This window comes from Plecotus auritus (genome assembly GCF_963455305.1).
Source record: "Plecotus auritus genome assembly, chromosome: 7".
In the NCBI taxonomy this organism is placed as follows: Eukaryota; Metazoa; Chordata; class Mammalia; order Chiroptera; family Vespertilionidae; genus Plecotus; species Plecotus auritus.
This window is the reverse complement of record NC_137774.1, coordinates 91,624,790-91,648,759: the sequence shown is the minus strand read 5'-3', so window position 1 is coordinate 91,648,759 and position 23,970 is coordinate 91,624,790. Positions and strand designations below refer to the sequence as shown.

The window sequence follows — 23,970 nt, the reverse complement described above, 5'->3', positions numbered from 1 at the left end:
ACACACCCAGAAATGTTTAGCCAAATATCTGGGCACCCTGTGACCTAGCCCAGTGGACAAAATTACCCGCAACACCAGGATGGGGTAATTTCAGAGTCAACAGCAGGATGAGCACCTCCTGTAAACCTGCTGTCAGCTTCCATTTTCATGAACTTCTTTAACACCCCAAGAGTGGGTATCACCCATTTATAGGAGAGAAACTGTCTCAACATTCACACCAAAATGGAGGCAAAGCCTCTTTACACTCATTCTCAGCAGGCGTTGGGTTGTGAATACAACATTCTGTAACCTTTTTTTTTTTTTTTTTCACTTCAGGCCTTCTGTGGTTTCCTACTCTATTCTACTCCAATATACTATTTTAAATTATTATTATGGACAGTAATAATTAACATATGTATGGTACTATAATAGAAATGATAGCTAACTCTTATAGAATATTAAGTATACTAGGCAATTTTCTAGTGTTTTACGTACATTTACTAGCCTTGTTTTGTAGAGGGGGAAATTTAGGCACAGAGAGATTGAATGACTTGCCCAAAGCCACAGGGTTCCATCCCAGGGTCTCATCTGACTTTCCCAGTGAATTGTCCAAAGCCATACAGCAAGAGAAAGCTAGAAGTAGGACTTGAATTTGTGGATTCTGATTTAAAAGTCTCTCTTCATTCAGCCTCCCTCCTCTGCCTTCAGAATCCTGGGATATTTTTACTGTGAGAAGGGTCCTTGAAGACCCTCTCACTCTCCTTCCTTCTCATGCAGGCCCAGTGCTCACAGGTGCCCCCCACCCTATTCTGCCTGTGTGAGCAGCTGCCTCCTGCTAAATGGTGTTTGTACAGAACCTATGTTGTGGCTCTTAAAAAGAAATGTGTGGGATGAATAAGCACCTAAAAATAACTCAGGATCAATCTGGGGGGGAGTAGAGGGGGAAGACTGTGTTTTCTTTTCTTTTCCCTCTTCTCCCTCCCTCTGCCCCGAAGGCCCATAAATTGCTGCTGGTTGACAGCTGGGCCAGGCTGGCTTCCTGTAAGGCTGTAATAACATGGAATTAGCCTGGCTGCCGCCCTCTCCAGGACGGAAATGCTGACCCTTGGTCACTACAGACATCTGAGTTGATGCCTCTTGCCCTGGTCCACGCCCCCGGGACAGGTCTTGGCTTATTAGAAACTGGGCACAGATTCCTGGACTTGTCTACCTGGGGAGGAGCAATGGAAAAACCTCTCTCCAAATGAGAGGCTGGCAGCTTCTGGGCTTGGCCATTTGAAGGTGCCCAAAATTCCTGCCTCCAGGGAGGAACTAGGCGGGCAGAGGCAGGGAGCTCTGGCAGCCTGGGCCCCTGAGCCGAGGTTTCCAGCTGTCTGCTGACTCAGGGACGTGGCTGAGTGGTTTCTATCTGTCTCGATGCCTCTAACAGGCCCCTTTACCCCCACTCACCCAGAGGCTGTCTGGAGAGGCTTTAGAAATCCATTAGATCTTTGTTTCCCAGAACCTTCCAGCTAAAAAGTAGCAACCAGGCCACATTTCTTCCTCAGCCTGGTTGACCCTGCAGAATGGATATGGGTTCTGGTGGTATTCTGGGTGTTTCCATGTAGCTCAGCCATACCTGGGGTCTCTCTTTCCCCTGTGATGTCAAATGTATGGAAAGGGTCCATAGATACCTGTGTTTAATATGGGGGTGGGGATGGCAGTGTAAAGAGGGAAAAGAAATCACCAGGCGCAAAGAGGTCTCCACTTATGCTGAGTCTTTGGCCAAGAGATGGAAAATTCCAGGTGGAAGCTTGGAAATTCCCAGTGCAGGAGAAGTGGCAAGGGAAGTGCCACACTTCCTGTCTCTCGCACCCCTCAGCTTCAGCCGGGACTGGGGCCAGGGTTCCTGAGCCCTAACGATGATTTCAGTTGTTCCCAGTCTCGGCTACACATCAGCTTTACAATTTGGATTCGCAGGCTGACCCCGGGCCAGTTACATCCGCACCCCCGGGGAAGGGCCCAGGCTGCCCAGGTGACTGCCGTGTGCAGCTGGAGTGCAGAGCCATCCTGGCAATAACGGCCTCCGTTTCCCGCCACCCTCTGCCTTGCTCTTTAAATTCTGGTCTCTCAAATTCAGAGGTAGGCATTGCCACTCCTGACACTGCCCTATCTAACAGGGACTGAGTAAATAATGTTCAGGGCTGCTGTGGTGGTGGTGGTGGTGGTGATGATGATGATGATGATGATGATGATGATGATTTAAGTCACACTCCAAGGGCTGGAAGATTTTTAAAAGTGCTTTTCTCTGACTTCACTAAAAAGTGTGCTTTATAAATATTGAATGGAAAGAAAGGATCATTTTGAAAGTTGTACTTAAGCTCCAAAAGAGGTTAAAAACAAAAGTTCCCCTTAGCTCATAGACAGCAAAATGACCCATCTTTTGAGAGCTCTACTGCCTTCTCCTGGGCCTGGCCTGAGCTGAGTTCGCATCCTCAGGACCAGGTGAGACTCCCAGATGGCTCTCCTGCTCCCCTGACTCACAGATGATCCCCGAATCGGCATGTCTGGGCCCCCTCTGGCCAAGTTACAGCGGATCTGCCTTGGCACATGGTTAACCAGCAGTGCAGACAATGCCGTGAAGACCAAGTTCCTCCCCCCATAGCCTTGAAAGCAGGACTCTTGTCCTGATTCCTCCTAATCACCACTTCTCCTAGTGCCCAGGGTCAGATCTCCCTCTGCCCTCCATCCTGCAGCTGGTTCAGTTTTCCCCTTGCTCCCTTCTTAAAGCCCTGGCCCCAATTTGGGCTCTTGTCTTCCTGACTCACCCTGACTGCCTGTAGCTGCCAGTCTGGCTCCTCTTCGAAGCCTCCCAGGTACCATTCCCAGCAACTGGCCTCAAACACAGGTGGACCTGAGAGTCTACAGGCCAGAGGGACCGCAGGAGCCATCACTGAACTCACCCTCCACTGCTTGAGTCCTCTCAATCCTCATCAGGTGCTCCATCGGGCCTCAGCCTGAGCTCTGAAAGTGAAGAGGCATCTATCCTGATTCACCTCTTGAGTCTGTATTTGCTTTTCCTACCCGGCAGCCTTTCTACATGGCAGAACCTAAGTGTTCTAGCTGTTACTCCCCAGGAATATGCTCAGTGTGGCAGACACACTTGGTTACACTGCCCATTGTGGTCAGCTCTGCTGCCAGGTCTTCCTGCACCTGCTGATCTTCCTCCCCACCAGCCTCCATTTTCAGCTCCATCCACACTCTGCTCTCCTAGATCCCTCAGGAGTAAAATGGCATGTGCAGGTGCCCCTGGCACCTCCCTAAATGGAGTCTGGGGCAGTCCCTGTCCATACAGATGAGCTAACAGGGGCCTTCCCATCTTATCCTCCTGAATTGCCTGAGAGCTCTGGGCATACTTCTGGTTTTCTCTATTTGAAACTGTTGCCTGCCCTTTCTATGTACCCATTCCTCTTAAGGGAAGAACAAGAACATTTCTGGGGTCGCTTAGCAGTTGCAGGAGCCACTGCTAATCTGGACTGGAAACATAATTCTAGATTTTCAGGGTCACAGATAATAAAACCAGGGCTAAGGCATACAGTCTCATGCACACTTAGTGCCAGAGTGAGAGGGGCACCCTGGACCCTGCCCTTTCTCTTAGGAGACTCCTGGCCCTTTAGCTGATCAGGAGGGTACCTTGCTAGACACCAGGAGGGTACCTTTCTGTAGTGGCCTGCACTCCTTAGTATGGCCTCGGAACACCCTTAGTCCTGGAGGAGGCCTGATGATAGCAGAGCACTTGACCTTTCCCGGCTCTAAGTGGCACTTCAGACCTCATCTCATTATTAATTTATGTTGTAGCTCCTTAGGGTCTCCAAAGACAGCTCTGATATCCCCAGCTGGTGCCCAGAGAGTGCGCTGGGGCAGACATGTCCCAGCTGATGGCGAGGCTCCCATGGCCTCACTCTTAGAAGGCCGATAGATTGTCAGTAGAAGTGATCTGAGCCCCTTGGCATGCCCAAGTTTATCCCAGGAAGGTGGGCCATGGATACAAAGGGAAAACAAGGAATCTGCAGGTGGATGACCAGTAGTACTCATTATCTGTGGAATCTTGGGAAGAACTATCCCCTCTATAACTCAGCATTCACATCTATAGAGCAAGTACCATGAGCTGGAAGGATTGGACAGGATAATGTAGGCAAAGCATCCAGTCTGGTACCTGACATGCTGTAGGTGCATTCGTTGCTGCTGTAAACCCTGTGATGGGTAAAGCACTGCACAGATGTTTATTAGGTTTAATGCAGGCTCAACAATGCAGTCACTGTGATCACACATCAGTAACTAAGTCTTTATTGAGCGGGTGCCCAGATGCCAGGCTCGAGCCTGTGGGGGGAGCCCTGTGCCTGCTTAGTGCTCATAATGGAGATTACCACCCATGCTCCTGTTTGCGTCGTCTTGTTAATATCAACACATATGTGGCTGGTCTAGATGAGAAGGAGAGCTGGTGGCCCATCAACAGGGGAGCAAAGTTTCCTGTAGGCACCTGGCTATGCCATGAGCCCAGGACTCTGATCTGATGACTTAAGCAGCTAACAACCTGGCTCTTCAGAACCACAAAGGATGAGGTTTCTGGGGGCAGTTGTGGCAACTCAGAAACAGATCTTGGGCTCAGTAAAAACATCTGGGTGGGGCACTTATGTGCCACCACTGCCCCTGCCAGCATGGGACTTCCCAAGAGGGTTGCTCAGCTTCACAGTTTATTGTGACCCTGTCACCTACACCTGGATACTGCTGAGAGGTTCCTATAAAATGAATTTTGGGTATAGAAAGCAAATAACTAGGATCCCCTATAAAATTAGAGGTATGTTCCAAGAGGTCAAGAGAAAGACTTCCCAGTGGTTCCATCTGAAGAGTTTGGGTGAGAAAATGTTGAGATGGAAACTGAACCTGTTTATAACCTACTTCATCACTGGAGGTGGTGGGAAATTTAGTCCCTACCTAGCAGTTCACTCTCCGTTCTAGCACTAAACTAAACTCTAGGGTCTCCCATATGTATTCTCTGCTTGTCTTTTTTTTTTTTTAATTTCTTTATTGATTAAGGTATCACATATTTGTCCTCATCCCCCCATTCCCATCCCAAACCCCTTCCACGCATGCCCCCACCCCCCTGTTGTCCGTGACCACTGGTTAGGCTTATATGCACGCATACAAGTCCTTTGGTTGATCTCTCCCCCTTACCCCCACCCTCCCCTACCTTCCCTCTGAGGTTTGACAGTCTGATCGATGCTTCCCTGTCTCCGGGTCTGTTTTTGTTCATCAGTTTATGTTGCTCATCATTTCCCCTAGATGAGCGAGATCATATGATACTAGAAATACACTTATAAGAACCGAAAATGAGACAAGCAATAATGGTTATGCTGAGAGGCAAATGAATCAGTCTGTAGTGAGTTTCTTACTGCTTGTCTTTTACTTCACTTCATTCCCCTCTGGCTATGGGAATTTCTCGGTCATGTCCTAGTGTCTTGTTCATAGCTGATAGCTTCCTGCCTACGCTGCCATCATTTTCTTTCTACCTGGTGTTTAATAGTCAGTGCAGGCATGCCTCGGGGATATTAGGGGGGTGCGCCCTGACCACCGCAATAAAACAAGTATTGCAATAAAGTGAGTTGTAATCTTTTGCTGGTGGAGGGTCTTGCCTTCAATTTGTTAAAAAAAAAAAAAAAGTAACATCTGGGAAGCACAATAAAAGCAAAGCACAATAAAAACAGGTTTGCCTGTATTTATTTTAACTTCAGTTTCATAATTTGGGATACCTGGGACAATGCCAGATATCCCTAAAATATATGCCTCTTCAGGTGTTCATGATGAAAACTGTGTTCAGGGGAAATGTGTAAACTACTTAAGGAGTCATTTCTTCGGGTCTATTCCTGCATACCCACAGCAGATAAGCCTATATACCAGCACTCATGGTGCAAGGGGGAGGAATGGGGTTGAAGTCCAAGTGCCTAGTATCTGGCTCTGGGAATTTATGCTGATCACTTAGGGGAAGGAAGAGAAGGCAGCCAAATTCATTTTACTCACAATTATTCACAAGGTTTTGGAAGAATTAAGAAAATCAACCCCATTAACAAAAACCCACGCTAATAGTAGCAGTTTAAACTACTGCCAACCCTGGTGAAGACAGGGCAGTGCCAAGTGCGAGGGACACTGTATAGTGTGGCTCAGCATAAACCCATTGTAGGGGCTCTGAGTGATACACTGTTGGCCTATTAGCTGTGGGGCCCTGGGAAAGTCACTGAACCTTCCTGGGTCTTGGTTCCTCGTCTGTAAAATAAGGATGGTAACAGTAACACTTAGTGTAGCATACAGGGTTGTTGTGAGGACTAAAACTAATACTTATAAAGTGCTTGTTATAGTGCCTGGCATGTGGTAAGAACTCAATAGACACTACTTGTTATTACTACTTATAGCATGAATAACATGTCCTCTCTCCCATCAACAGCACCCACCTTCTGACTTGCCACGTGGTACTGTACCCTTCAGGTATTGAAATAAACTTGAGGTCTAGGACCTATTGTGTTTCTTCAGGGTGCTTTCTTTTTCAACTTTTAAGTGTATTCATGCCCCACAGGGAGACAGCAGGAGGCCTTTCCCATTGGAGTCAAAGTGACTCATTGAAAAGGCCACATTCTGTCCAGTGAAAATACTGGAAAGCCCAATGGAACGCTCCGTAAGGGAGCCACCAGGATCACAGGCCATGCTGGGATCTCACTCACCCTGGCCAAGGCTCTGTTTGCAGGAGCTTCCCCTGGGAAGATTAGGGGTCACGGGGTCACTCAGCTAGTGACTGTCCTCTGCTGCTCAGCTGGGTCAATGGCTTTGCTTGCTTACTTTTTCTCCCTATAAAACTACTTATTTACTGTCATTTTAATCAGAAGGACTACTGTTATCCTTGGCTTTTAATCCTATTTTCTTATGATATAAGCTTTTAAAAAAATTACCCAGAACTTCTCAAGGACCAAGTAAGTGGAGAGACGAGTATGTTGAGCCAAGGCTGGGGCCAGTCTCCCATGTGCCATGTGCTTTTTATACATTGATTTCCTTAATTCTCACATCAACCCTGGGAGGTATACTGTTTCTTAGCCTTACTTTTCAGGTAAGAAAACAAATTCAGAGAGGTAAAGATGCCCATACCAAAAAAGTAACAGAGCAAGAATTTAACTTCTTTAATATTTGTCTGACCCCAGAGCCTACACTTTCTTTCTAATATTTATCGTTATTATGCAAGTAATAATTTCATCACATTTTCCTTATAAAATATTAAAATACTATAGGCAAAGCTCAAAAACTATTGGACCTCCCCTCCCCACCTCAGTGCCTTCCCTGGCTTTCAGTTGTATACTCTTTCCTCTACAGCACCTCACCTGTAAAATAGTGTTGTGATAATAATACCCATTCTGTCTGCCTTACCCAATTTTTTAAGGATCAAATGAGATAATGGACAAAGGTGCATTTCATATGCTTACTTTTAGTGGTAGCATAGCAACATGCATTATATAAGGCCCTTTGTTGGGAGTATTATTTAGTTTAAACCTTTTTTTCCTGGAAATTAATGGAATCTCAAGCTTCTGAAGTACTCTATAAGGCCCAGCCCTGAGCCTGTCAGCTGTGTGGTATTTATAGCACTAGGCTACAGAATCAACAGTTCTCCAGTAGGCGTCACCCTCTACCAGATCACGTCCACTAAACCTTCATACAGGCCTCCTGAGTCCTTTCCATACTTTTAGGTTGATGTTAAGAGTAGCGCAGTAATGCAGTATGCTGTAATGTGGTTATGGAATTCGGACTGGAGAGAGCCCTGGGGCAGGTAAGTAAGTAAAGGGCAGGACACTTAGGATGCAAGGCCAGTGAGGCCCAGCTTCCACCTGAGGGAGCTCACAGGTAAGTAGGGAGTACTCAGGGCAGGGACCACCGCTTCCCAGGGTATTGCAGGCTGTATCCAGGAGCTCTCCATTGTAAGGGGAACTCCCATGTGACTAGTTGTGTCTGGAGGGGTCAGGGATGGTCTCACAGAAAAGATGACCCTGAAGGGTGAGGAAGAACCTCCCATGTTGAGGAAATGGGGAAGGCATTCCAGGAGCATCCTGAGTACTCATAAGCAGTTTGATGGGCCAGAATCTCACTGATGGGGTAGAGGAGGATGAGTGGGAGAAGGTGGACTAGAATAGAGGGAGATGTGGCCAGATTACTAAGGAGCTTGAGGGTTGGTTTCCCATTTGGGGTGGGCCAGTAGAGACTCACACTTAGATGTGTGGAAGAGGAATTATTTAGGAAGAGACTGGAGGCAGGGAGTCTAGGAGGCTGTTGAAAATCTTAGCCATCGCAGGAACAGTCAGCATTGGGAGGGGAAACAGAATGGAAGCTGTTTCCCAGAATTGCATGATCAGGGGCCTGATTAAATGGGGGTGGGAGTCGGGGGTTGTCAATGGAAGAACTTAAGCTGACTTTGCAGTGTCTAGCTTGAGCAACTAGTGGAAGTGGAACCATTAGTTGGGACAGAAAACATAGGAGACCAGATTGTGAAAACAGAGTGAAAAGAAAATTTGTCTTTAGACTCCTTGAGTATGAGGAGCCTGTGAGACTGAGACCCCTGCCCCATCCCCCAGGTGGAGACATCCAGTAGGCTTTTGGATACAGCTTTTGGAGCTGCTGAAGAAAGGACAGCATAGCAGTGGGAGGGCCACAGCATTCTCATTTTTGGACCCAGTTTCTCTTTCTCTTTCTGACCCAATTTATTCAAAAGAGGCTCCCCCACTGTAAGCTATTGGCCCACAGCCTGACGGAGATCACACATGTTTCAAGTTGCTTCTCTCCCCACCTGCACGGCTAGAAATGTCTTTCCTTAGTGTCCTGAGACCACAGGATACCTTGTGGCACAACCACTGTAGAATGGGGAATGCTCAGGCAGGCCCCTCATTACCTCGATTCTAAGTCTGAACCTCTCTGCCTAAAAGGAGTGGTAGGAATGGCAGGCCTCCAAAGATGTTTATGTGCTGCGTGGACCTACCTGGTGCTAGGGTAGCCCAAGCAGAGAAGCCCAAGCTCTTTTAAGAAAAGCTAGTTGTGGGGGGGAAAAAGCTGTTTGCCCCTTCCCTGTGTGTGTATGTGTGTGCATATGTGAACCCATGCATATACATGCTTACATGTATTTGCCAGGGCGCTATCCCTAAATGGAACAGGAGGGCAGGCCTGCTTCTGGCCTTTTGCCATTACATGAGCAGCTCCAAGGAAGTCTACAGAGAAGCCCCCGAAGCAGGGGCCTGGCTAGAGCCATGACACCATTGCTTACTGACCTCTAGAAAATGTATTTACTTCCTGTGGCTGCTGTAACAAATTACCGTAAGTTTTATGACTAAACAGCAGAAATTTATTTTATAGAGGCCAGAAGTCTATAATCAGTATCACTGGGCCCAAATCAAGGTGGTGACAGGACCACACTCCTTCAGAGGCTCTAGGAGAGAATCCGTTTCTTGCCTGTTTGAGCTTCTGGTGGCTATCAGCATGTCCTACCTTGTGGTGCATCATTATATCAGTCTGCCTCTGTGGTACACTTCCTCACCTCTTCTCTGTGTTAAATGTCCCTTATAGGGAGACATGTGACTGCATCTAAGGCCTACCCAGGTAATCCAGGATCATCTTCCCATCTCAGAATCCTTCATCATACCTGCAGTCTTTGCCATATAAGATAGTGCTTACAGGTTCAGGGATGAGGACCTACTATCTTTGGGGGCCATTATTCAGTGGACTACAGGTAAGGTGTAGGAAAGATCTTTCATTTGTCTCTTACCACTTGTTAGTGAAGTGGTGTCACTACATCCATTTTAGCAATGAGAAATGGGTTCTGCCAGCTAAGGTGCCAATGTCTATGGAGAAACCTTGGCCTGCTGATGAACTCTAGGCCTAAGAGTTCATAATATTTTTTAAACATATAAAGTCTATCCATTTTTTTAAAAGATGGTGGTACATTTAATCATGTAGATAATCCAACTTCATTTCTGCATTGGGTGACTTCTGCTGGTTCACCTGGCCCTGATCTTGCTTGAGTGTCACCTCCATGGGAGCCCAGTATTCCAGAGCAGACCTGGCAGCCCTCCTGACTTCCCTGACTCGGGCACAGCACAGGAAGAGCTGTGCTTACAGGGCAAGCCCTGCAGTGGGGTGGGAGAGTCAGTCTGCAGTCCACTCTCGAGATTAGGCAGAGATCTGGGCCCAGAGAGCCCTTACCTGAAGCTGAGGGACCCTTGACTGGGATCCTGAGCCCAGAAATGAAAATAACCTCCACAATGAAAGCCCCTTACATCCCTGTACTTCTGCTTTTATGTCTTTTATATCATGATATTCCACATCTCCCTAGGAGGCAGACCTATTTCATAGAGTGAAAACTCAGAAGTAAAGGAGCAGGGGCTGTCCTAGTTAGCCCAGCCGGCCCTGGGTCAGCATGGGGGGCTTAGCCAGTGCTGCCTTCTTACCCCTTGGTGTCATGGGCCAGAGGACCCGGGTTGTGGATGGGTTCTATCACCAGTTTATTGGAAAGGATTTTAGAAGCTGGATGCGCCATGGCAGCATGGGAAGCTCTTACTGGCTTGGGCTACCGCTACACCTTCCTTATTGAGGTTTCTCCCACCCCCGTTCCCTGCCAGGTGTATGGCCTGGGGCAAATCATTACCCTTCTCTGGGCCTCAATATCCTCACCTGTTGTGTAACACAAAGTTGGTGTAAGTGGTCTTAGTTCTCTGCTGACCTGGCTTTGCCCAAAACTTTCCTCCTCATCTGAGGATTTTGTGAACGTAAAAACATTCAAACCGGTAAAGAATATTTGTGAGTTTATTTGAGCCAAACTGTCAACAATTGCAAAATCTCAACAGATTGGGATAATGCCCTAGAACAGTGGTTCTCAACCTTTCTAATGCCGCGACCCTTTAATACAGTTCCTCATGTTGTGGTGACCCCCAACCATAAAATTATTTTCGTTGCTACTTCATAACTGTAATTTTGCTACTGTTAATGGTAATGTAAATATCTGTGTTTTCCGATGGTCTTAGGCTCTACAGCAGCGGTTCTCAACCTGTGGGTCGTCTAAGACCATCGGAAAACACAGATATTTACGTTACGATTCATAACAGTAGCAAAATTACAGTTATGAAGTAGCAACGAAAATAATTTTATGGTTGGAGATCACCACAACATGAGGAACTGTATTAAAGGGTCGCGGCATTAGAAAGGTTGAGAACCACTGCTCTAGAGAATGGCGTTTTTTTTTTCATCTATTTGTATACATTGCAATCAAAGGAGGGGATGTAGGTGGGTTACATGAAATCCATTGGTGGTAGAGAGGTGGGAGAAAGCAAAGTGGGGGTGGGGGGACCTCTGGGACTGGATAAAAAGTAAAATGATAATATATACTTAAGTAGGTACCGGATAGCCAACAGTCAACAATTAACTTAATAACAATGAAGGAATTTGTGGTATCTGTCCTTGACACCCAGGCACATTATGTTATGCCCCAAGAGGTCTGGAAAAAGGGAAGTTACAAGTTTCCCAGGATATGTTATCATAGATGCAAAAAGACAGATAAGCTCAGTTAAGGTAGAAGTCAGTGAAGATACCGCCCTATGGTGGGTAACTACCCATAACTGCTTTTAGTTAACGTTTAATTTCAGACCATCCTTTGTGGTTACTTTAGGTCTCTGAGTTTGCAAGACCGTCATGCAGGCCTTCTCTGAGCTTGTCAGGTCAGCATGTGGTCCACGATTTGAAGCAGCCTGTGGATTTGAAACCAGAGGCTTGTGCCTCCAGCCTTTTTCTGGCATCTGCCCCCAAAAAGCATTTGTCAGGAGTCCTTTTCCAACACCAGCTGCATCTCTTGCAGAGAGGAATGTCTGCCTCCCATTTCTCTAAGGGCAGACAAGGCTCTGAATACGAATGGGAGACTGGGGATTCTAGTTTGAGAGAAAGCAGCTCTGCGCTCAGGGCCAACATCATTTGGAAGCCAGTTTCCCTTACTCCAGAAAAGGCTGGCTCTGGCTTACTCTCGGGAAACCTCCGGGCCTTTCCGGGATACCTGTTCCACTTCCTTAATTCGCCCATCTGTTGGCAGACCCCAGCCTCATTTGGGCGTCCCTTCCGGATTAGCCTCAGGAGGCAAGCAACTGGCTCTGAATTCGCCTTTGTCCAGTGAAGCCAAGTGAGGAGGGACTGAGCGGACCCCCTGCCCCCACTGGAATGTCGGCTCGTGGCGCCCCCCAGCTCTCCCTCCTTTTCAGCCGCCTTTTCTCCGCTCACTTCCTGAGTCCCACTGATCCCACCACCAAACGCGCGCGCCCGCGCGCGCGCGCACACACACACACACACACTTACGCGCGCGCACACGCACATTCACACATACACTCACACTTCCTGGAGGACCCCGTGGCCACGCTCTGGCGGTGTTCCCCGCCGCTTGGGCTGGGGGGTGAGGTGAAGAGACCTTTTGTTATTCAAATCACATCCTCGCCGGGCAGCGGGCTCCGGCTCCGAAAATCGGTCCATTGGTTCTCCCCGCCCCTCGGGCTCCCCGCCACCCCCATCGGGGCTCCCCAGCTGATTTCGGGATTTCCCCGGCTACCGGGGGCTAGCCGCAAGGGTCTGCCAGCCCAGCAGCGCCTCCCCCGCCCCCAGTGCGCGCTGCGGCTCCGCGCTTGGCCCCCGCCCCCTCCCGCCTCCCCTCCCCCTTCCCTTCCTTTCTCCGGTCCAGCCTTGGTCCTGCCGCCGCCGCCGCCGCCGCCTTCCCCGGTCCGCGGGGGCCCTGCCGGCTGCCCTCCCTGCAGCATGGCACCAAAGGGGCTGGATTAGCCAGGAGCAGCGTTTGGGGAAAGCGGGACCTCAAAGGGTGGGGGGTGCCCTGCAGCCTCAGTCATGGATGTGAGCAAGATGGTAAGTGAAGAGCAGGGGCTCTGCCCTGGACCCTCTACCCCCCACCCCTAACTTCCCTCTCTCTTTCCCCCTTCCAGTCGGCTTCATCCATTGAAAGTTTCTGGATTGTTGATCCTGCCTGTTGGCCCCAACTCCAGGCGTTCTGGAGAAGGGAGTCGGGCCAGGATTCTGGAGGCGGCTGGCGGGCAGGGATGGGGCTCCCTGTTTCCCGCCGCGCTGCCGCCAGAGCTGCCCAGGAGAGCTCGCTATACACCAGGGAGAGTAGGGGAGGGTTGTTGAGCACCCCCCCCCCCCCAAATTGGGAAACCATCTGAGGTGGGGCGGGGGGTATGGCTGCGGGAAGGGAACTCCTCCTCTCTCCTTCCCTCTCCTCCAGAGCCTCTGCTTGCACACCTATTTGAGATTTATGGAAAGATTTTTGGACTGAGCCAGTGGGCAGGAGGGCACAGGTGTGTGGCCTGGGACAGCCGTGTGGAAGAGCTAAGGCGTTAACCATCCTAGAAGATGAGTGGGCAGAAATGGAATCTTGTCATAGATGGGGGATGTCCTAGAGTTACCACTTGTGGACGCCAGCTAACTGGGCCTGAGGAACAGCAAACACCTTTGCCTCTTAAGCATCTGACTCCCTGGAGTGGGCCGATCCCCCCTTCAGGGCAATCCTCCACCCCCAGGAACACCGTGGGAGCTGAATACATTGTTTGTTGGTTGAGGATCAGTTGTCTGGGGGTAGCAGGATGTGATTTAAGGGACTTTGAAGGAGGGAGGTCTCTGGGACCACTTGTAGTGTGGGGCAGGTGTTTTCAGGGGTCCCGATTGGCTGCTACTCAGAATGAAGATTTAAGGGTGCACTTGAGATCACTACCACCCCGACATTGGTTGTAGACCCGGGTAACACCCCCACCGCCAACCTTACAAACCTTGAGGGCTTGTCAGGCTAGAGAGGTACCTATGATGGGCTGTGCTTCAGAGGAAAGGAGCTGGGTCTGGGGGAGTGGTCTGGGTCTACCTGTACCTTAGGGATAGGAAGGTACTGGAATATGAGTTCATCTTGTACAGAATTAGGCTAGTTTTCCAAGAGTGCCCTTTTGAAGCAAATACCTCTATGGAAAGGGCAGGTAGGTTCCTGGTCCTGCCAGGCCTTTGGGATTCTGTCTTGGGTGGAGAATAGAAGAAAGGGGAGCAAATAATAGGTTACAGTCATTTTTTCCCATGGCTGGAGACCAGTCTCAAACTGACTGAGTGCCACCACTGGGATTGGAGTGAGAGGCTTTGGCTCCAGCTTCCTATGAGGATGCATACCTGTTCATGTTTGGACAATGCCAAGAGGCTGGACCACCATTCCCTATGTGTGAACCATAAAAGCTCACTTTCTTTGGGTGACTATTAGAACTACCCCTCAAAAAAAAAAAAATTCTATGCAGCTGTGGGGGTGGGGAGTGGAAAGCTGATCAGCAGCCATTTCCTAGAGGTGTCTTAGCAAGACCAAAGTGTCACCTATTCGGGCTATAGGGGGAGGCACGGAGGGTCAACAGCTCTAGTCCAGTGGCGGCCAAACAGTTATCAATGCAGACCCTAATCGGAAGGCCACGGCTCCAGGGGCTGTGTAGGTCTGAGAAGGAACTGGGCTGCAGAATTCAAATGGAGGGCCAGGCCCTAGGCTGGCTCTTCAAGGCTGGGTGGTGTTGGCTCTGCTGGGAGCTGCAATGGGCATCACCTGTTGGGAGAGTCACAGGAAGAGGAATGAGCAGAGCCATGAAGGCCTTGAAAGCCAGCCAAGGTGTTCCAACTTTGGCCTGAGGTGCTGGGTAAATTCTGGAGAATTTTGGGCACAGGAAAGGCACATATATTGCCTCTTTTAGCTTGGGGTCCAACAAAAGTGATATTGGATGCTCATTAATTATTGAGCAGCTAAATGCCCAGCTCAGAAACGATTGTCCTCGGCTCTTTGTAAAGAGCACAGACCCTGGACTGTGCAGCGAGAAGAACCTTACCCACCCCGGGGAATTGGTACCTGCTTCCCATTCCTGCAGTAGGCCCAAGTTACTATTTGTTCTGACCATTAAAGCCCATCTCCTATTTGAAGTCCTCACTCTGGGGGCCCTTGGCTCCAGGGTCGACCTCAAATCCAGCATTTTCACCATATATTTGGCAGAGCCCAGAGTCAGCCTTGGGGGTTTCTTTAGCTTATTGCTGAATGAGAAACGTAAATTACAGTTCACCCAGCTCCCTGTATGCTTTTGAGCAAGTTTCTTAACCTCTTAGCCTCACCTGTAAAGTGAGAACAGTAATACAGGCAATACTTCATTCTATTGCGCTTCATAGATCTTGCTCTTTTTTTTTTTTTTTTTTTAAATAAATTGAAGGTTTGTGGCAACCCTCCACCAAGCAAGTCTATTGACACTTTTCAAACAGGCTCAGAAAATGGTTAATATTTTTTAGCAATAAAGTTTTTAAGTTAAAGTATGTACATTTTTTTAGACATAATGCTATTGCACACTTGGTAGACTACAGTATAAACATAACTTTTATATGCACTGGGAAGCCAAAACATTTGTGCAGTTCACTTTATTGTGATTCACTTTGTTGCGGTCACCTGGAACCAAATCTTCAATCTCTCCAAGGAATGCCTGTACCTGCCAGGAGCATTCTCAGGAAGGCTGGAAAGAATTATAAGGCATGGGACCTAGCATAGCAAGTCCTCCATACATGGTGGCTATCATGATGATGGTCTACAAAGTCTTATCTAAGATGATTCTGATCCCCCCCCCTCACACCTCTCCCCCATTATTTTCTTGATTGGCTGGGTGTAGGATGTATTTCAGTTGCCTGCTCCTGGGACCAATTCTCCCATGTCTATTTTCTGACTGAAGGTACAAATGACTGGGGAGAGTGGGTTCACCAGCTGCTATGACTGATGAATTTTTTATGACATCAGGTAGGAGAACTGGTTTAACCTGGCACCTGGGGGGGTAAAGTGCAGGTGCCTTTTGGGGGTTGATGATGGAGTCTGTGCCTTTATTGAACACAGGGAATGCAGAGCTCTAATTTGGGGAGCAGAGTCAACACTGTCAGTTCTTACAAAAGAACATATAGATTATATAATTTATATTTGCATAGTGCTATGCAGTTTATAAAGCATTTTCACATCTGTTCATATTTATTACAATCCTGTGAGGAGGGCAGGGCAGAAACTATAAGCCACGTTTTATAGATAAGAAAATTGAGGTTCAGCAAAGTGAAACCCCGGAGTCCATAAGTGGTGGAACCAGATCTTGCACCCAGTTCTCCTGATCACCAAAATGTACGCTATGATGACAAAGTAAATAAAGGGTAAGGAAAAAGATTCAGTGACCAGATTCTAGGATGGACATAAGCTAATCTAAAAAGATGAGCTGGGTGGTGGCCTTTGGTCTCTGGGTCCCCTAGAGCAGTGGTCGGCAAACTTCGGCTCGCGAGCCGTGGTTTGCTGCTCTGTTGACTAATGAGTTTGCCGACCACTGCCCTAAAGGATAAGATCTAGGGGGAAAGGATTAGCACCTGTCTCCAGGTGGACCATGGATCTCCTCAATCACCTACGGCTATTTTTAAAACTTGGGGTTTCTTCATGAATCTCTGCTGCCCCTCAAATCTGAGTCACCTGAACCCTCGGATCCTCTAGCTTACACAGCAGGAAGGTGGGAAGAGTGGAGAAAAGGTGTTTCAGATGTTCTGAGTAAGTGATAACAATGGTGGCCAGGAAAAAGATTCAGGTCAGTCTGCTGTGGCTGCTGGTGTGCATGTGTATTTATTTGCTGGGTTGAGTTGGGACGTGGAAGAAGGAAATACCAAGCTGGGGAGATCCTAGTGTAGAATGATGCCATGTACTCTCCTCACAGTCCACATTGGCTAATAGCTGTGGAAAGGAGGTTATCCTCCCACTTAGGGTCTGGACATGGATGGCATGAGTGAAACCAGAGCACGGTTTTCAGCTCTGGGTTACAAAATCAGTCTGGTGTGTTGTAGCCAGCATTTGAAAGAGCAAAATAGATCAGAAAACATCCAATTGTATTCCGTGTAAGGAGGTGAGCATCAGTTCCTGAAACTGATTTTGGTTGTATACTCACATAGACACAGGTAAGGACTGGCCTAATAAAATGTGGTTAGAGTCAAAAAAAGGTTTGGGATCTCTGACCTAGACCATTCCCAGAAGAGGGCAAGGAGGATGTCTGCCTCCTGAGAAGACTGGAGGCCGATTGCTCTCTGACTCACTGAGGGCTGTCAGGAGGAAGAGGCTGTGCATCTACTCACGTGGCTCTGGGAAGTGCGATTTGTTTTCTAGATGTGGCAGATTTTGGCTGGCCAGGACTTACCCACAGTAGGGCCATCCTATGGGAAAACCAACGAGAGAGAGAGAGAGAGAGAGAGAGAGAGAGAGAGAGAGAGAGAGAGAGAGTGTCTCTGGTCACTGGTGCTGCTCAGGGACTTGGAGGAGCATGGCCTCTGACTCCTTGCCAACCTGGAGACTGGCTCAGCGCTCAGACTTTGGGAACAGTCCTCAGAGACCTGTGGGTTCGTGGCCGAGGTCTAGTATGGCCGGCCTCATGTGAAGGGCAGCTCATTTGAACACTGGGGAGCGGTTCCAGAGAAGTGAGTTGACGTATCCTGGCTTTTTACATCACCCACCACAGTTTCTAAAACTCAGAGCATCATGATGAGCCGCCTTCTCCATCTAGCCCCTAGAGTAAGGTCAGAAATTACAGATGACCTGGGCCTCAGCCAAGTGCCAGTGGGGAAGGAAATCTGTAAGTTGCCTCCTTTAAAAATGCTTAGAAAGTTTTTGATTTACCATATAACTGCTATCACTTATTGTCACTGACCACTATGATTTTATCCAAATGATTATAACTAAGATGAGGTTCAGTTCAATCCAGGCACATTGAATATCCACTTTATGCCCAGGTATGGTGTTAGGGATCTAGAGCTGCGGATGGCCGAGTTATCCATAGAAAGACTTAGAGTCAAGACATTGAGTGAGATGACACATAGACATTTGTAATTGACAGAACACTCTCACCTGGATTATTTTCCCTTTCAAAACAGCCTTGAGAAGCAAGAATTAGTGCCCTCAGAGGCCAGTCCAAGTCATCCTACTAGTCAGGGTCTAAGTTCAGAGACAAAGGTAGGTGTTAGGACATTCCAGCACACAGACGACCCTTCCTTCCTGCTGACTTCCCCCTAAGCTTCTCCGCCCCTCCCTAACACACACACACACACACACACACACACACACACACACACACACACACACACAGCTGGGTGATTTTCTTGAAGAGCATGTCCAGGGGCTGTTTCCGTTCCACCTTTGTCTCCTTTCTTGCCTGAGAGGTCCCAGTCCAAAGCCAGACAGTCATGTGGTCTGGCAGCTGTCCCTGAGCCAGAGAATTCCAGCATTTGTCATGCTGTCTGGGGCCCAAAGAAGTGAAGATATAGATCTTTTAAGAAAAAAGAGATTCCTGTCTCCTTTAGGTTCCCTGCTGTCCTAATGTGTCTTTGATCTGGAGGTGGTTCCAGTGGATGGGACTAGAAGGGAGGAGACTATTTGTACATGTAAGTGGGAGCCACCTGGAGTCCACAGCATCATCCCTGCACATGGAGGACCAGGAAGCATCTTCTGTGTCCAGAGACCGCTAGATGCTGACCAGAGGCTTTGGAGTCACCTAGGCCAGAGGCTAAATCCTGATGCCATCACTTGCCGCTCTAGGACTGTGGACAAGTTAGTTGACCTCACTATCTCCAGCTTCCTCATTTCTCAGAGGGATTGGTGTCTATAGACATAGGAGGGGTTGAGATGGCCTGTTTAAAGTTCTTGGCACATGGGAGGGACTTACTAAGCCACTGCTACAATTAGTAATATTTTTGCTCATTCATTGAGGCAACAAGTAAAATTTTAAAACTTCAGATAATGGGGTAGAATGTTCCTTCTTTCAGAATGACCCAACTGCTGGGTGAACTCGGTCGGGTAGGGCAATCAGACAAGTTATAAGTAATTACAGTACATGTGGTAAAATGCACAGAGTACATCTGAGGGGTGTGCTAGTGTGGGAAAGGGTGAGATTAATGACCTGGCACTGGAGAAAGGGCCTCGCTGAGAAAGCTGGAGAATGGGGAGAGGAGTTCCCCCAGGAGGTAAGGAAAGGAAGGGCATTCCAGGCAGAGGGAATCACATATGCAAAAGCACACGGCCATGAGTCCACCAGTGTGTTCAGGAACTACCTGTAGCTTATGCTAGTTGAGTAGGTGCAGTCCCTGTCTCCAAGGGACTAGCAAAGTAGCCAGGATAAGGGATCCTAATCTTTTTATGCCTCCGTACTTCCTGAAGAGGTGTTTAAGCTGTGTTTTGATGAAGAGGAGCAGTGATTTTATTGATGAAAACACCTAACACACAGTAGGTGCTCAATGAATGGATGAAGTGATGAAAGACAACATTCCAGTAGAGTGTGCTGTGTGCAGGCAGATGAATGTTGAGTAGGTTTGTTAGGAGCAGGGCCAGAGGAATGAGAGGAGAGATGAGTGGGAGCAGGGTGTGAGGCCCAAGTTAAAAATAATCAGCAGGTTCCAGTAGAACCAGTCATCGAGGCCACCCCCACTGGACAGTCAGGCTTGGGTGTACTATTCTGGCCAACAGGCTTACACCTCCTTCTGGTCCCAGAATAAGTGTGGGAGCTGCAAACCGTGGGTTGGGGCAAAGTTTTTTTTTGAAATTAACATTTTTTAAAACTTTCTACTGTCACCTCTCTTGGGTGCACTCAGTTCAGCCTCATTTTCTGGGACCTGAAATAGCCTCTTTCTGGAGTTCTCTCAGGCTGGATTCTTTGGAAAGGAGTCTTACCAAATCATTGCCCTAACCGGTTTGGCTCAGTGGATAGAGCATCGGCCTGCGGACTGAAGGGTCCCAGGTTCGATTCCGGTCAAGGGCATGTACCTTGGTTGCTGGCTCATCCCCAGTAGGGGGTGTGCAGGAAGCAGCTGATCAATGTTTCTCTCTCATAAATGTTTCTCTCTGTCCCTGTCTCTTCCTCTCTGTAAAAAATCAATAAAATATATATTTTTTAAAATGTCAGCTAACACTGAGGCCCTATGCCAGGCACCGAGAATATCAAAGGAAATGGTGTCATTTGAAGACTCCCACCTTCAGGGAGGTGGAAGAAATAATATAGTGTGGTAAGTGCCATATTAGAGACTTAAGGAAAGTCCTATAGAAACTCAGGTAGGAATAATTAATTCTGCCAAGTGGTAGAGGAGGTGGGTTGGGGAAGGTGACATTGCAGGCCATTCATTCATTCATTTATACAGAAAGTATTAATGGAGTACCCTTCATGCACCAGGTGCTGTTTAAAGCACTTAGGTGAACCAAACAAAGTTCCTTGCTTTATGGAGCTGCCCTTGTGTGTGTGTGTGTGTGTGTGTGTGTGTGTGTGTGTGTGTGTGTGTGTAAGGAGGGAAGAGGAGAACAGAGGGCTACATAATAACAATAAATGTAAATGAGTAAATTGTGTAGGATGTTGGAAAGTGGTGAAAAGGGAATGGAGTATGCAGAATTGCCCTAAGGATACTTGGATAAGAATTATTAAAGTGCCCTGGCCAGGTAGCTCCCATACATCACGAGGTGGTGGGTTCAATTTCTGGTCAGGGCACATACCTAGGTTGTGGGTTCAATCCCCAGTCAGGGCATGTGCAGGAAGCAACCGATCCATGTTCTCTCTCTCTCTCTCTTTCCCCTCCTCTCTCCCCCTCCCTCCTTCTAAGATTTAAAAAAAAAGAAGAAGAATTGTTAAGGGGGATAGATAGACCCATCCTTCCTAGCTGGTATCCTTGACCACCAGTGGACCCTGGGGCCCCCATTCCTGGTCTATTACTGGCTTATGGTCTGGCTGAAACTGCCCTGGCTCATTGCTGAGAGTTATCTGAATCTGGACCTCAGGGAACCTGCCTTGTGCTCCAACTGCCCTATGCTATCTTTCTGCAGTGCATTCAACTTTGGATGTAATGCGAGCTTATCAATTCCTCTCAGATTTCATAGAAGTTGGAGGGAAGATGCTGCCTCTTATTTCCAATGAATCTCCATTAAAGGAACTGAGTGTCAACTAAGCAGTTCTCTGGGCATGGTCCTGGGGGGACTTGGTGTCATCAACACTTTAGGAGGCCCTCTCATCCATACCCAGGTCACATCAGCTAGAATGAGGGTGGGACAACAGAGCACTTTGGTTCATGGGGTATGCAGCATTAGGTTTAATCCAATTATCAGAAAAGTGTGATTCCTCCTCTCACGTTGCAGGTGAAGAAACTGAGGCTCAGAGAGGTCAACAGCTGGGCTCTTCTTATGGCAGCTTTTGACCACACTTGGGCTTCTCAGCTCCTGCGGGGAGACAGCCATGAGTGCTCTGGCCTCTGATGCTGTAGCTCAGGGACACTGGGGCTCCTGCACTTTGGTTATAAGTAAATATCTCGTAGCTGTGGTGATTGGCAGCTGTGATGAGGAAACAGGTAATCCCGTGTTATTTTTCAGAAAATGTGAAAAAGTGTAAAGAAATAAAGATCAGGCATATTCTCACCATCCCAAACTACCGCTAACAATTTGGTATAGATCCTTATGGACTTTTCTGCTGGGTTGAACGGCAGTTGCTGTTTTTACAAGTCAAAAATGAACACATTCTCATTTGATTCAACCAAATACAAGCATACATACATAGACAAATATACACATATTTAAACAAAATATAGCCATACCAAATTACAGTTTATAGATGTTTATTTTAGCTTATACTATGCCGTAGGTCTAGGAACAGAGTGGTGAAGGGCCTGCATTCTGGGGTTCAAATTCTATCTCCACCTCTTACCTGGACAAGTTACTGAAGCTCCTCCTGTGGGCTTTCTTCCTTGTATAGTGGGGGAGTCACAATACCCTCTACATAGGATTGTTGTGGGGGTACAGGAGTTAGTATGTATGTCAAGTGCATAGACCCGTGCCTAACCCATGGCTAGCATTCAGTAACTGTTAAGCAATTAACTACCATATATCCAAGTGAGTTGAAATGTATCATTTCATTGCAATCACACCCTATCAATAGACTTTTAGCTGTATCCATTTTCTTTTAAATATGTTTTTATTGATTTTTTTTTTTTAGAGAGAGAGAGGAAGGGAGAGGGATAGAGATGGAAGCATCCAGGAGAGAGAAACAACAATCTGCAGGCCCTCCACTGGGGATCAAGCCCACAACCCGGTCATGTGCCCAACCGGGAATCAAACCGGGACCTCTTGGTTCCTGGGTCAACGCTCAACCACCGAGCCACACCATCCAGGCTGTATCCATTTTCCACTGTTGAAGTGATGTCCTTGTATACACATCTAAGAGCATCTATCCATTAACTGCTTTACACTTTAAGGTTTTGGCTTTTAAGAATTTTTCTTAATGTCCCCTGGTCAAGTAGCTCGGTTAGTTAGAGTTGTCCTGATACGACAAGTTTGTGGGTTCTATTCCCAGACAGGGCACATACAAGAATCAACCAATGAATGCATAAGTAGAACAACCAATCAATATCTCTCTCTCTCTCTCTCTCTCTCTCTCTCTCTCTCAAATCAATCAAATTTTTAAAAAAGGATTCTTTTTATTGGTGTGTTTTGAGCAGAGTGGTGCGTGGTGCATGATTCAAGGGAAGGTTGCTTGGATGGTTCTCTTTTCTGTTGCTCTATAACTCTGCAAACTGGGCTCTCTGATTCCTGCATTCTTTTTGCCTTTTCACACTCCAGCAATACGAACTGCTGGCCAGTTCCCACATTGTGCGCTGGCCCCACTTCTGTTCCTTGGTGAGGCCCCTCCATGCCCCTTCTCCAAGCTAGCTCATCGAGTTGGATGTCTTTCCTCCAGGGAAGGGTAGCCATACACGACCCTTCAGCCTTGGTCAGATACCTGTGTCCAGGCTGCCTGCACACTGTACCCACCAGTGTCTCTCCTCTAACTATCAGTGTTCACAGTGTCACCATCTTTCCCCCATCTAGACTGTCCTCCTTAAAACCAGGACTTAGGTCTTACTTCCCTGTGAGTTGACTTGGCAATGCACTTGACACATACTATACTCAATATATGTTTGGTGGGTGAATTTAGTGAATGAATAAAATCATGACTGACTAATTAATGGCAGGACTTACATAAATGGAGATGGATTGAGGAGGGTGATTAATCTGGGTTATAGGGGTGGAATGAAGCCAAGGTGTGGGTGAACCCTTGGACATGTCTGATGTGACTGGAGCTGTGCTTTAGAAACAGAGGGCTGGCCATGTGTGGCCAACAGGAGCTGGTAGCCCAGGGACAAGGGAAATATCAGGCCTGGATGGTCAGTGGGGGTTCATTCTGCCTGGGCACTTTGGGTGACTGTCCACACCCTACACTTCTCTTGAATCTCATGGCTCTTCCGCTAAGGAAGGGCTCTCCTTCACCCCCGAGAAACGGAACTGAGAGTTCCTGGCTGCTCTGCTTTCTGAGGAAGTTCATCACAGCCATGCAGCTGATGATGAAATCCACCTCTGGAATTAGCAACCACCCTTTTCTCCACTGTAGAAAACTGTTTAGCATATCCTTCTTCGCTTGTTATTATTTCCTGTGCCTGGAGCTGGAAGTATCCATCAGAGCTCCTGCCTGCCAGCTGGGGCATTCCTTGGCCTCCTGAGTGTGACCAGACCTTGCACCACTCATCCACTCTCTTCTCTTTGGCCCTGATCTGAGATCAGTGAGGCCTGTGCTTTTGTTGTGGGTTAATAAGGACTTCAGTTGCTGGACCCCTAGGCTTGATGTTGGCCTGAGTGTTCTCTCAGTGGAAGTGAGCCTGAATTACCTCAAACCTGGAAGGATAAATGTGACTGATGGGCCTGAACCTGGAGTGAGATCTTGGTTGATATCCTGGCTCTGCTGCTTACTAGCTGAGTCACCTAGCTAGCCAGGCATCCCAACTAGGTGGGCAGGTCACTTAACCCTTCCAAGTCTGTTTCCCCATCTTGTCAGCGGATTA

General features: G+C 47.9%; 1 protein-coding gene across 2 annotated transcripts in view; it reads left to right on the top strand.

Moving 5' to 3' along the window:
- Positions 1 to 23,970, top strand: part of HIP1 (huntingtin interacting protein 1) — a 143,928-nt gene that overhangs the window by 52,781 nt on the left and 67,177 nt on the right. Inside the window, exon 1 of one of the 2 annotated variants that reach the window (XM_080678430.1) lies at positions 12,789 to 12,927. The exons of the other annotated variant lie outside the window; for it this stretch is intronic. Within the exon in view, the coding sequence (XP_080534556.1) occupies positions 12,910 to 12,927 (18 nt within the window). The 5' untranslated portion in view covers positions 12,789 to 12,909. Of the gene's footprint in view, positions 1 to 12,788; positions 12,928 to 23,970 lie in introns of those variants that run through there. 2 annotated transcript variants of the gene reach the window in all.